The sequence below is a fragment of the Cricetulus griseus genome, chromosome 2, assembly GCF_003668045.3.
Source record: "Cricetulus griseus strain 17A/GY chromosome 2, alternate assembly CriGri-PICRH-1.0, whole genome shotgun sequence".
NCBI classification, from domain to species: domain Eukaryota; kingdom Metazoa; phylum Chordata; class Mammalia; order Rodentia; family Cricetidae; genus Cricetulus; species Cricetulus griseus.
Genome location: NC_048595.1, coordinates 37,192,879 through 37,204,098, shown reverse-complemented (window position 1 = coordinate 37,204,098; position 11,220 = coordinate 37,192,879). Strand labels below are relative to the sequence as shown.

The window sequence follows — 11,220 nt, the reverse complement described above, 5'->3', positions numbered from 1 at the left end:
TATACAACCAAAATACCAGGTAAGCACTCTCCCCCGGAGCATCTCCCAACCTCAAGAAAGATTTTCCATGGTATGCTTTTAAAGCCCCGTGAATATATTACATATATGACAACAAAATAAAACAATTTTCAAAAATTGTTTTCAAAAATTGTTTCAAAATATCTGACAAGGAGAGCTAGTGATAGACTCCAATAAAGGACTCTGGCAGGAGAAGTGTGAAGTTTGAAAATTTCTGTGCATGGTCAAAAAGGGTCCCTCTGAGAAGCAAAAGGAGGCAGTTATCCAAAGAGCCAGTACTCGGGAAGTGTGGTGACCTAGCAAGAGCTGAGTAGAAATTCACTTCTATTTCCTGCTTGTGTGCCTGCACGTGGGTGTGAAGTATGTACAAGGTCTCCTTGAGGCAGTGGTTGAAAGGGCTGGAAACAATATAAATGCCCATCAGGGAGGGATTGGGGGTTAGCCAATGCTGGCAGTCCCTCGAACAGAAGTGTATGCAGTATAGAACAGAGTAAACAGAATAAAGAAGTTCATGCATTAGACTGAAAGGTACTCCAGGACATATTGTTGAGTGAAAGGATTATGGAGCAGTAGAAACATTTATGTGGTAGTTTTTGTTTTGGGTTTGTTTTTGTTTTTTGTTTCATTTTGAGACAGAGTCATACTATGTGGCCTGACTATCCTAGAACTTGTTATAGACCAGGCTAGCCTCACAAAGATCCACCTGCTTCTGCCTCCTGAGTGCTGATATTAAAGGTGTATGCCACCAACCCTAGCTTTGGTGGACTTTTTGCTTGCTATGTATGTATGTATGTATGTATGTATGTATGTATGTATTGGTTTCTTGAGACATTGTTTCTCTGTGTAACAGTCTTGGCTGTCCTGGAACTCTCTTTGGCTGGTCTCGAACTCACTGAGATCTTCCTGCCCCTGTCTCCCGAGTGCTGGGATTAGAGGCATGCACCACCAGGACAGTGTCTATCTAAGCACTCTCCCCCAGAGCATCTCCCAACCTCAAGAAAGACTTTCCATGGTATGCTTTTAAAGCCCTGTGAATATATTACATATATGACAACAATTGGATCATCCTAATAAATGAGGCTTAGTGTGTAGAACACAAGAATAATAAATTCATGAGTGGGTGCTGTATATTTCCTATGGGACTCCAGCCTGAAAATATAATTGGTGGCTGTGTATCCTGAAGACAGGGCATTTGATAGCTAGGTCTAGTGGGTGCCAGTGACTGTGCCTAGGGGGACATCAGGCAGGGAAGCAGGCAGGTCTAACTGGCACTGAAACCCTCCTGTGCTTCCCTCCTGCTCCCTTCCTTCTGTCTTTAGCTCTTCCTTCTCTTGGTCTAGAATGCCTTGAAAACAGTCTCTTTTTTCCCACCGTGTTTTCTAGGCTAAGATTCCAATGGATGGAGGAAGAGGTTTCATAGGAACCAGAGCAGCTGTTCCTACTCTCTCATTCTTCAAATCTCAACACAGAGTCAAGCTCCTCCAGGAAGCCTGAGTCATCCTGAGTCCCTCCCATCTGAAAAATGGGGACTACCAACGGTGGGGGCTGTTTTCCTCAAGTAAGGTCCAGGTTTCTTGTCTCTAGTCTCCTCACCCTTGAAGATGAGAGGCAGCCCAGGCCAGAGCCTCAACGTGTCCACCTCAGCATGTCTCATAAGAAGACAATAGAGCAGGAAAGCCATGTCTTTTGGAAGTTGGTTCTCTCTTTCCACCACAATACCTGTGGCTCCCAGTTATTGAGCTCAGGTCATCAGACTTGGTGGCAAGTGCTTTTACCCACTGAGCCACATCACCAGTCCCCACCTCGTTTGCCATAGAGCAGAAAACCCTCACCTGCCAGTGACAAAGCTCATCATACCTTGGCAGAAAGAACTGGGTATGTTCTTCCTATTTTCACAAGAGGCTTAGGCAGAAGTCAAGGTAGAGTCTAAAGATGAGTGAGTGACCTGGTTACTTCACAGCTCTCTTGTCATGTAAAACACTGTGTGGCTGCCTGCCACAGTCTGTAAGCTGGGACAGTATCTGACTTGTCTCTGAGCTTTCAGCTGTGGACCAGGACGGAGCCTGGCCCAATCTAAGAGTCTGGGGAAATTAAGAATTGCTATGAAAACCAGGGAAAGAGAAAGACTTGGCTGGGCATTTGACCTGAAAGTAGAACTCATATTTTCTGCCTTAGCTTTAGCACGTTTTCCTCAGTTTCACTCCTACAATTGCAGGGCATTTCTCTGCACTATACATCCCACCCTCATTCCAAGTTTCTCTGCAGTAAAGCAGCTACCATGAGCTGCCAAGAGGAAGTGGAGAGGAAGCAGGAGATTTGGGTGGGATTCTCAGAGAATGTGGGAACTGCAGCCAGTTTCCTATTCAACACAAAACAAGTGGGTTTCCGACTAGAACAAGGACCTGGTCCCCATCAGGCTAGTATGGCATCCCAGAGATCCTGGCTTCATTCCAATGATTTCCTACTTCAAATAAGTCCCTACAACATGACCAACAGGTGGCGCTTTTGTCCCCCATAAACCTGATGGGGGAGAGGAAGGAGACAAGAGTCAAGGGGGGAAAGACAAGCAGAGGAAGCATCCCCGAGAAGCACAAAAATTAAAAATGAGTCAAGAAAAGAGAAGTAGAAGACCCGTCACTTGGCTTGAAACAACACTTTCAAGATCCAAACTGGGAATGGGTACTGGGGAGGGGACTCTAGTGGTGCACTGAGGAATGTTACTGGTGGCTGGGACTTTCCATCCAAATTTTCACTTCCACTCAATTCTTCCTCAGAGGAAGAAGATTGGCTTTGGAGTTAAGCAGACCTGGACAAAGTCCTGAATCAGCTAAGTCAGTCAGTTTGTGGCTTGCCCTGGGTAAATGGCTTAACTTTTAGAAACTTAAATTGCATAATTTATAAAGGGGGATGATCTTATAACACTTACAGAAGTGTTATATAACACTTATAGAAGGAAGCTAGGGGGCTGGAGAAGTGGCTTACTGATCAAAAGCATATACTTGTCTTCCAGAGGACCTGGGTTTGATTCCCAAAGCCCTCACCAGATGGCTCACAACCACCTTATAACCTTAGCTCCAGGGGATCTGACTCCTCCCCCTCTTTGGGCATCTGCACTCATGCACACCACACCACACACACACACACACACACACACACACACACACACACACACACACACAAATATCAATAAGAGGAAGCTAGCAATGCTAAGTGAATTTGCAGGATTTTGTATCTTTCATATCTTCTTTCGTTGTTGTTGTTGTTTAGTTGGTTGAGTTGTTTTTGTTTTGTTTTGTTTTTGATGCAGGATATCTCTATGTAGCCTTGGCTGGCCTGGAACTCACTTTGTAGTACAAGCTAGCCTTAACTCATAGAGGTTCACTTACCTCTTCTGGGATTAAAGGCACATGCCACCACGTCCAGCTTTATTAAGCTTTCATAACCTCTTAAAGTAGATTAAATTGGGGTAGCTTCCCTTTCTTCTGTATTCTGAAACAATTTATGTCTCTAGAAAATAGGTTTCTTAGGGACTGGAGAGATGGCTCAGAGGTTAAGAGCACTGGCTTTTCTCCCAGAGGTCCTGAGTTCAAGTTCCAGCAGCTACGTGGTGGCTCACAACTATCTGTGATGAGATTTGGTGTCCTCTTCTATGGTGCAAGCAGAACACTGTATACTAAATGAAACTTTAAAATCTTAAAAAAAAAATAGGATTTTGTGGTTTGACAGCATTTGCAAGTAAATCAACATAGGTGTGCTCTGGGGAGTCAGTTGAGGAACTGCCCCTGAAGGGTTTTGTCTGCTGTGCTTGTAGATCTTCTGAGCCTCGAAGCTCCCTACCTCTTTCAAGCCAGACTTTAGTCAATGGTTGGTTCTTTCTGTGGCTTTTGTGCATCTGCTTTTGTCCACATGCCCCAAGCATCTTTTTCTGTAATAGCCCTTATGTGGTCTCCCTGTCTCGCCTCAGGTCTCCTCTAACACCATTTACATAGCTTGTGGTTGCAAAGGTCCTTCTGGGCATGAGTTTGGCTTATAGATTTAAAAGTCCACATCTGTAAATGTATGGTTTTCAATGTATATATTTATAAGTAGTCTGTAATAGTAACTCTCTTCTAGCATAAGAGTTACTTATTTAAGTAAGTTTTCATTTAAAAGCATACTATGTTAGCCCTTGTATCTTGCAAAATCCTCCCTGTCCCCATATTAGCATCTTCCAGAGAGGTACTTCACATGAGCTTAAATAACCCAGTCACACCAGGGGAGGGCCCTCCATTTTGCTCATTATTTTTTCTTAAGTAAACCCAAATTATATCCAGAGATCTGACAATTGCCTGAAGGAACTTTTCTGTTGACACAACTGTCAGGCCATTGTCAAGGGTGTCACTTTTCTACGTACTCAGTTTTCCATGTGCAAAGATAATGTTGGTGTCTTTCTTGAGCTGGATCTACAGGCTCTCAAATTAGCTTGACATCATCCTAAGTCCAAAGCCACCCTTCCCCGAATTCCAAGTCTCCTGGGGCAGGAGGCATCTTTGTCTGAGTACCTTTCCTCCCAGCTCCTTCTCAAGGGCTTGCCATACAAATCTGATGACCTGAGTTTGATCCCCAGAACCTATGATGGAAGGAGAGAAATGACTTCCAAAAATCGTCCTCTGATCTCCACGTGCACACTAAGGCATATGCACACACCATGACACACAATAGCACTCACACATATACATCTCTCACAACAACAATAATATAAAGAATTCTCAATGGTTCCTCTTCCTGCCCAAACACTCACCAGCATGCTGATCTATCTTCCAGCTTCCTTGAAGATAACTCATACTAAATTGAGGAAGTACCTCTGATTCTGTCATTCCCTACACCCTCCCCCAGTGAAAGTCGACCTAAATGCAGCTTGGACTCAACTATTTCATGGTCAAAGTGCATATTTAGCTTCTCATGTTAAAATAATCATCTTAATTTCAGATGTGTGGTTTCCAAAACAATTTACCTCTACTGGAACAAGGAAATAAACAAAGAAAAAAGGATGATATGGAATCCAGGAAACCGAAGACGTAACACAGGCCAGAGATGAAGGGATGGTGGAAAGAAATTCCAGAGCAACATCTGTACAGCAGACATGGAGAACCACCAGGCCAGACTGGAGCCAGAGGACAGAGAAATCTGGGAGAGTTGTCCCCAGGAGGGCAGACATGCAGCAATAACATTGATGAATTTCCTCATACACTTGGTCTTGTGAAAAATTGTACCATTAGAGACAGAGAGATTTAGCAGTAGATAGACACTGAGCAAATGAAAACAAAAAAGACACAGTTAGGTACAGGAAAAATTAAAACATTGAACATACATTGTATACTCCTGGTTTATCAGATAACAAAATGTATACAGTATACAAAGTAATAAAGTAAATGTTATTATAAAAACAAATTTAATCCAAAGTTAGTGATTTTGGTGGCTGGCAACAGGAGGGAGGAGATTTTAGAGGTAAGTAATCAGGTATCATAATAGAAAATTAATCATTAGAGCCGAGGGTGGATTTTCAGTGACAGAGCATTTACTTGATTGACTTGTTCCAGGCCTGGGTTTGATTCCCAGAACCACAAAAAGAAAAAACGGGGGGGGGAGGGGTGCAGTGGGGGGGCAGTCATTCATTACTATCTCAAGAGAGAGGACTATAAACATGAAAATATATTCCAAAACAAAACAAACAAATAAGAGCTGTATTTGAAGCCATGAAGTAGTGGCACACGCCCATAATCCTAGCACTCAGGAGGCAGAGACAGGCCGATCTCTGTGAGTTCAAGGACAGCCTGGTCTACAGAGTGAGTTCCAGGACAGCCAGGACTGTTTCACAGAGAAACCCTGTCTCAAAGCAACAACAAAAATAACAACAAAAGAACTGTATTTGTAGAACTGCACTGGAGTTGTTACTTGTAGTACTAAATGCAGAGTTTTTCAGAGCAGTGCAAGATACCAATTGTGAGTTTATGATTGCTGTTTGACTTATGACATTATGTGCTCATTTCAATTGAACAAAAGCTTAAATTAAAGGACTAGAGATGTAGTTAGGTGGTACAGTGCTTGACTAGGGTGTGCAAGGCCCTGGGTTCAATCCCCAATATCAATAAAATAAACATTAAAGTGTGCCTTCAGATTAAAATGGTGTGATTTTCTTTTTTATTTGATTTTTATGTGTATGAGTATTTTTGCCTGCATGTATGTATGGATAACACTTGCATGTCTGGTGGCCAAAAAGGTTAAAATAGGATATCAGATACCCTGGAACTGGAGTTACAGACATTGTGAGCCACCATGTGGGTGCTGGGAACTGAACGCAGGTCCTCTCCAAGACTGGAGTGCTCTTAATTGCTGAGCCATCTCTACTGCTCCAACTTCTAATATTCTTTTTTTTTTTTTTTACATTTACCTGTATGAGTATTTTGCCTGTATACTTGTCTGTGCATCATGTACATGTCTGGTGCCCAAGGAGGCCAGAAGAGGGCATCAGATCCCCTAGAACTGGAGTTACAGACATTGTGAGCCACCATGTGTGTGCTTGGAGTGGAACTAGAGTCCTCTGCAAGAGCAGTCAGTGCTCTTAATCACTAAGCCATCTCTCCAGGCCCATCTACCTTATAGAGACAGGGTCTCTCAGTGAAAATGGAGCTGTTTCATTAAGACTGACTGGGCAGTGAGACCCCAGGATCTAACTGTGGGCTTCATAGAGCTGGGGTGACACACATATGAACCAACAAAGTGACACTGGTGATCCCAGCTCAGGTCTTCATGCTTGCTCAGCAAGCACTTTGACTGATGAGGCATCTCCCAGTCCATCTCCAGAGCTTTTTAATGGGAAAGTTGGGTTACACTCTAGATTTTTTTAAACCTCTGCCAAAATGCCAGAATTTTTAGGGCTCTTTATGATGTATGGCTTTCCAGACTGTAAACTCTTTGAAGATGTACACAAGTTTCCTTGTTTGTATCTCTGTTGGGCACAGCATATCCATGATGGTGTTGAGTAAAGACCCTGCCCTAGAGAGAGAGAGAGAGAGAGACAGAGAGAGAGAGAGAGAGAGAGAGAGAGAGAGAGAGAGAGAGAGAGAGAGAGAGAGAGAAGGAGAAGGAGAAGAAGAAGAAGAAGAAGAAGAAGAAGAAGAAGAAGAAGAAGAAGAAGAAGAAGAAGAAGAAGAAGAAGAAAGCAAGGAAGGAAAAAAAAACTGAAAATGTCTTTCTGGATTTCCAGTTCCACACTGACCTTGCTCGTATTTCCCTGAGTGCCCTCAAATCCTGGGCACTGAGCTATCTGTGTGACAACAAATGGAATCAAAGCCAGGAATGGTGGTGGTACACACCTTTAATCCCAGTACTTGGGAGGCAGAAGTGGATCTCTGTGAGTTTGAGGCCAGCTTGGTCTACATAGCTAGTTCCAGAACATCGAGGACAACACACACACACACACACACACACACAAACACACACACACACACACAGAGAGAGAGAGAGAGAGAGAGAGAGAGAGAGAGAGAGAATGGGATTCAGAGCTGAAGAAGTGTTTGCTTTTTGGCTTCAGGGTGGCCAGTGGGTTCTCCCTTCCTGGGGAATGTCCTGAAATGAGGAGGCATCTGTGAGCAGATGCTTGGGCTTAGAGGCAGGGAGCACAGCCAACACACCACCTGAAGAAGAAGAAAATGTGCACTTTGATCTTTGTGGTGCTCCCTTCTCAGAGACATGAGGCTGTGCTTCCTGAGGCCTACTGGGCACAGGGTGGAGAGGTTTTCTCAGATGAAGAGCAGAGCAATTGCCTCCACTTCCACCCCATTCTCCTTCTCAAGCCCCCACAAGAATAGCAAGTAAGAATGAATAAGAAAATGCCAAAAACCAGGCAGTGGTGATGCATACCTTTAATCCCAGCACTGGGGAGGCAGAGGCAGGTGGATCTCTGTGAATTCAAGACCAGCCTAGTCTACAAGAGCTAGTTCCAGGACAGCCTCCAAAGCCACAGAGAAACCCTGTCTCAAAAAACAAAAACAAACAAACAACAAAAAAGAAAGTGCCTAAATATTCATTATTCACTAAAGCAGACACTAAGGGATTCCACATCCAGTCAGCCAGTCCACAGATACTAAGGGCCTCTATGCACCAGGCAAAATGGATCTGACCCTTTCTCAAAGCAGTTAACAGCTAGGAGAAGACACTTTAAAAAAAAATCATGCTCTAAAAAGGGCCTTCTGGCCTCAGATTCCCCCAAACCTTTCTCCTATGAGCAGCTCACTGTCTACCTTTACCTTCCATCACCACCCTGTAGCCTCAAACACTGGTATCTAGGAAAGGAGCATCAGGCACATCGCATAAGACAGTCACATTACTCTCTTCACCCTTCCATATCCCGGGTCAAGGTCTGCTAGACTGGGGACTGCAGCCAGAATCTTGGAATAGCACAGCTTTTGGGTCAGCACCAGAGACCAGGGCAAGGTCACAAGCCAAGTCCCTCCCCGCACCCTTCAACCTCTGAGGCAGGTATGTTGCTGCCCTGTCCTTGGTGCTGGGCCACGTCAGGAATCCATTCAGTCAATGCTGCTGCCCCACTTCCAATCCTGCAGGGGACACAAAAGGAAGGTGGCCTGTGATTTAGCCTCATCCCTCTGAGCAGCGAGTTTTCATCTTTTAGGCTGAGCCGGCAGCTTGGGCCATTGTCTCTCCTCCAGTATAGTGTGCCCCAATCACTTGAGGATTTTATTAAAATGTAGAATCTGATGATTCAATAGGTCTGTAGTAGGGCCTCAAACCCTGCATTTCTAGCACTTCTCCGAGTGATAAAAGTCCATGGACTTCATTTTGAGGAATGGGCAATTCACTTTGCTGAGACGTGATGACTAGATTGATGACAATTAATGTGCTCCCTTATCCTTGGCTTTGGGAATGGTCTCAAAGAGCAGTCAACCTGCTTTCTAAATTCACTCACCCACCCGCAATCCCATGCCATCTCTCCCATCCGCGAGATGCAGGTGGCAGACTTTGTCAGGCCGGCTGTGTGCATAGCTATCCTTGACCCTACTTCAGGAGAATCTATCTGAGGACTCAGAAGGAGATTCACCCCCTGTCACTCCCAAAAGGCAAACCTCACCCACCGTCCTTCCCAGCCACTCTCCAAGTTACCAACCAACACGACAAACTCAGAGAAAGTTTTCTTTGTTTTTTAATTAAACTAGCTTTGATTAGAAAATAACAATAACTCGGTAAATTCTGTGCTTTCCATGGGGGATGGGGCAGCCACAGAGGTCCATTAATCCCCGTTCAGTCTGGAGACCCTGGTGCTGCAACCTAGAGAAGTCTGAAGACCTGAAGACCGGTCCTCAGAACCGGGAACAGAGCATCCAGGTATGTCTGTGCGGGAGAGGGCTCAGTAAGAAACCAAGGGCAGACAGGTAAAGCCAGGGTAGGGGACAAACTTGTCCAACTTGTCGGTAAATGAAGTGGAAGTAATGAACACGGGAGTCTGACCTCTGACGTTGGCAAAACATCAGAGGTCGAGGAGGTGGCTTGAGACAAAAGCTTCCAGACTGGAACTCACAAGGAATCTCGGGGTTAGAGACCCCACTGGTGACCGTCCAGCTCCAGAGCGTGAGACTTGGCACTGTGGGGGTGCACAGATGGGGCATACAAGTAGAGGGAGGGGTGAAGGCCTCAAATTGGAGAGGGCGCTTCCAGTCCAGCGGTGAGGTGGTCTGAGTCTCCCCAGGGATGGGGGAAGGCAGGGAAGGTTTAGCCCGAGGCAAGGCTAGGGGACTCAGCAAAGAGCGCCACGCTACGTGTGGGCCCCCGGAGACAGGCGCGCTCTGCTCGGGCGAGGGCTGGAGGCTCGGCCAGGTGCTCTGTCAGCGGAGAGCGGCTCACAGGTAGCGCTCCAGGCCGGGCGCGAAGCCCGGCTGTCTCAGGTAGGCCTCCCCGGGGCTGAGCGGCCCGAGCGCGCCGGCTGGTCCCGCCAAGGCCAGGAGAGGTTCGGCGGGCAGCGGCGCGGGCAGCCCCAGGCGCTCGGGCGCGGCGGCGTAGAGCGGGGGCGAGGCGGCGGCGGCGGCGGCACAGGGCGGGAAGGAGGCGTCGGGCGCGGCGCAGCAGGGCGGCTCGGACGCCCCGGGCCCCGGGGGCTCCGGCTGCAGGCCCAGCAGGCTGTCCAGGCGGAAGAGGCGCGCGGGCGGCGCGGCGCGGGCGCGGGCGGGGAAGGGCGCGTAGGGGAAGGGCGGCGGCGGCGGCGGTGGCGCGGGCAGCTCGGCGCGCTTGAAGCGCTTGCGGCGCCGCAGGAAGCTGCCGTTGTCGAACATGTCGGCGGCCGCGGGGTCGAGCGTCCAGTAGTTGCCTTTGCCCGGGTTGCCCGGCTCGCGCGGCACTTTGACGAAGCAGTCGTTGAGGGTGAGGTTGTGGCGGATGCTGTTCTGCCACTTGCGCGGGCTGTCGCGGTAGAAGGCGAAGCGCTCGGTGATGAAGCGGTAGATGGCCGCCAACGTGAGGCGGCGGCCCGGAGCGTGCGCCAGGGCCATAGCGATGAGCGCGATGTACGAGTAGGGCGGCTTCCCGCGCTGCAGCGGACGCCGGCGCCTCCTCCCCGGGCCCGGCGCGGCCGTGGGCTCCACGTCCCCGCCGCTCGCCACCTCCTCGGGCTCGCGCCCCGGCTCGGCGACGGCTAGCGGCGACGGCTGCGGCCCCGACGGCGAGACCGAGGGCAGGGCCGGGAAACCCGAGAAAGCGACGTGCGCATCCATGTGCGGGGGGGGGGGGTCCTAGGGATGCGGAGCCCCTGCCCGCGCTCCGGGAGAGCGGGGGTCGCAGGCTCGCCTTATATGGACTCACACCCCCCACCTCCCGGGGAGAGGGCTCAGACCTGCCCTCCAGTTTGCTTTCCCAGCCCCCTCTAGCATCCCACCTCTGTTACTCCCCCTCCCTTGGTCTAGTCCCTTTGGGTCAATTTTCTCAGCCCCTGCCTCATCCCTGAGTCAGTCTCGGGGCCCCATCCCCACTCGGTGGTATTTGGTAGCACTGCTCCCATTACCCCCGCCCTTTTGGGTCAATCCCAATCACAAATCCACCCATTCAGCACACTCTATTGCCCTCTCCCTATTTTGTGCCTTCTAGCGGCCAGATACCCCTCACCCTCCCCTGTGCTTCCATTCTCGCTCCAACAGTCTTTGCTAGCCCTCAGCATGC

At 48.2% G+C, this 11,220-nt stretch overlaps 1 protein-coding gene and 1 long non-coding RNA gene across 2 annotated transcripts; one reads left to right on the top strand and one right to left on the bottom strand.

The window, feature by feature from the left end:
• Positions 1 to 1,582: 1,582 nt before the first annotated feature.
• On the top strand, positions 1,583 to 6,181 carry LOC100766272. Its single transcript, XR_004768174.1, has 2 exons — positions 1,583 to 1,893; positions 4,987 to 6,181. It is a non-coding gene; the product is annotated as an uncharacterized LOC100766272 (long non-coding RNA).
• A 3,730-nt stretch (positions 6,182 to 9,911) lies between these two features.
• Positions 9,912 to 10,778, bottom strand: LOC113834298 (forkhead box protein E3). The gene has a single exon (XM_027402271.1). The coding sequence runs from the start codon at positions 10,776 to 10,778 to the stop codon at positions 9,912 to 9,914; it is 867 nt and encodes a 288-aa protein (XP_027258072.1).
• Positions 10,779 to 11,220: the final 442 nt, after the last annotated feature.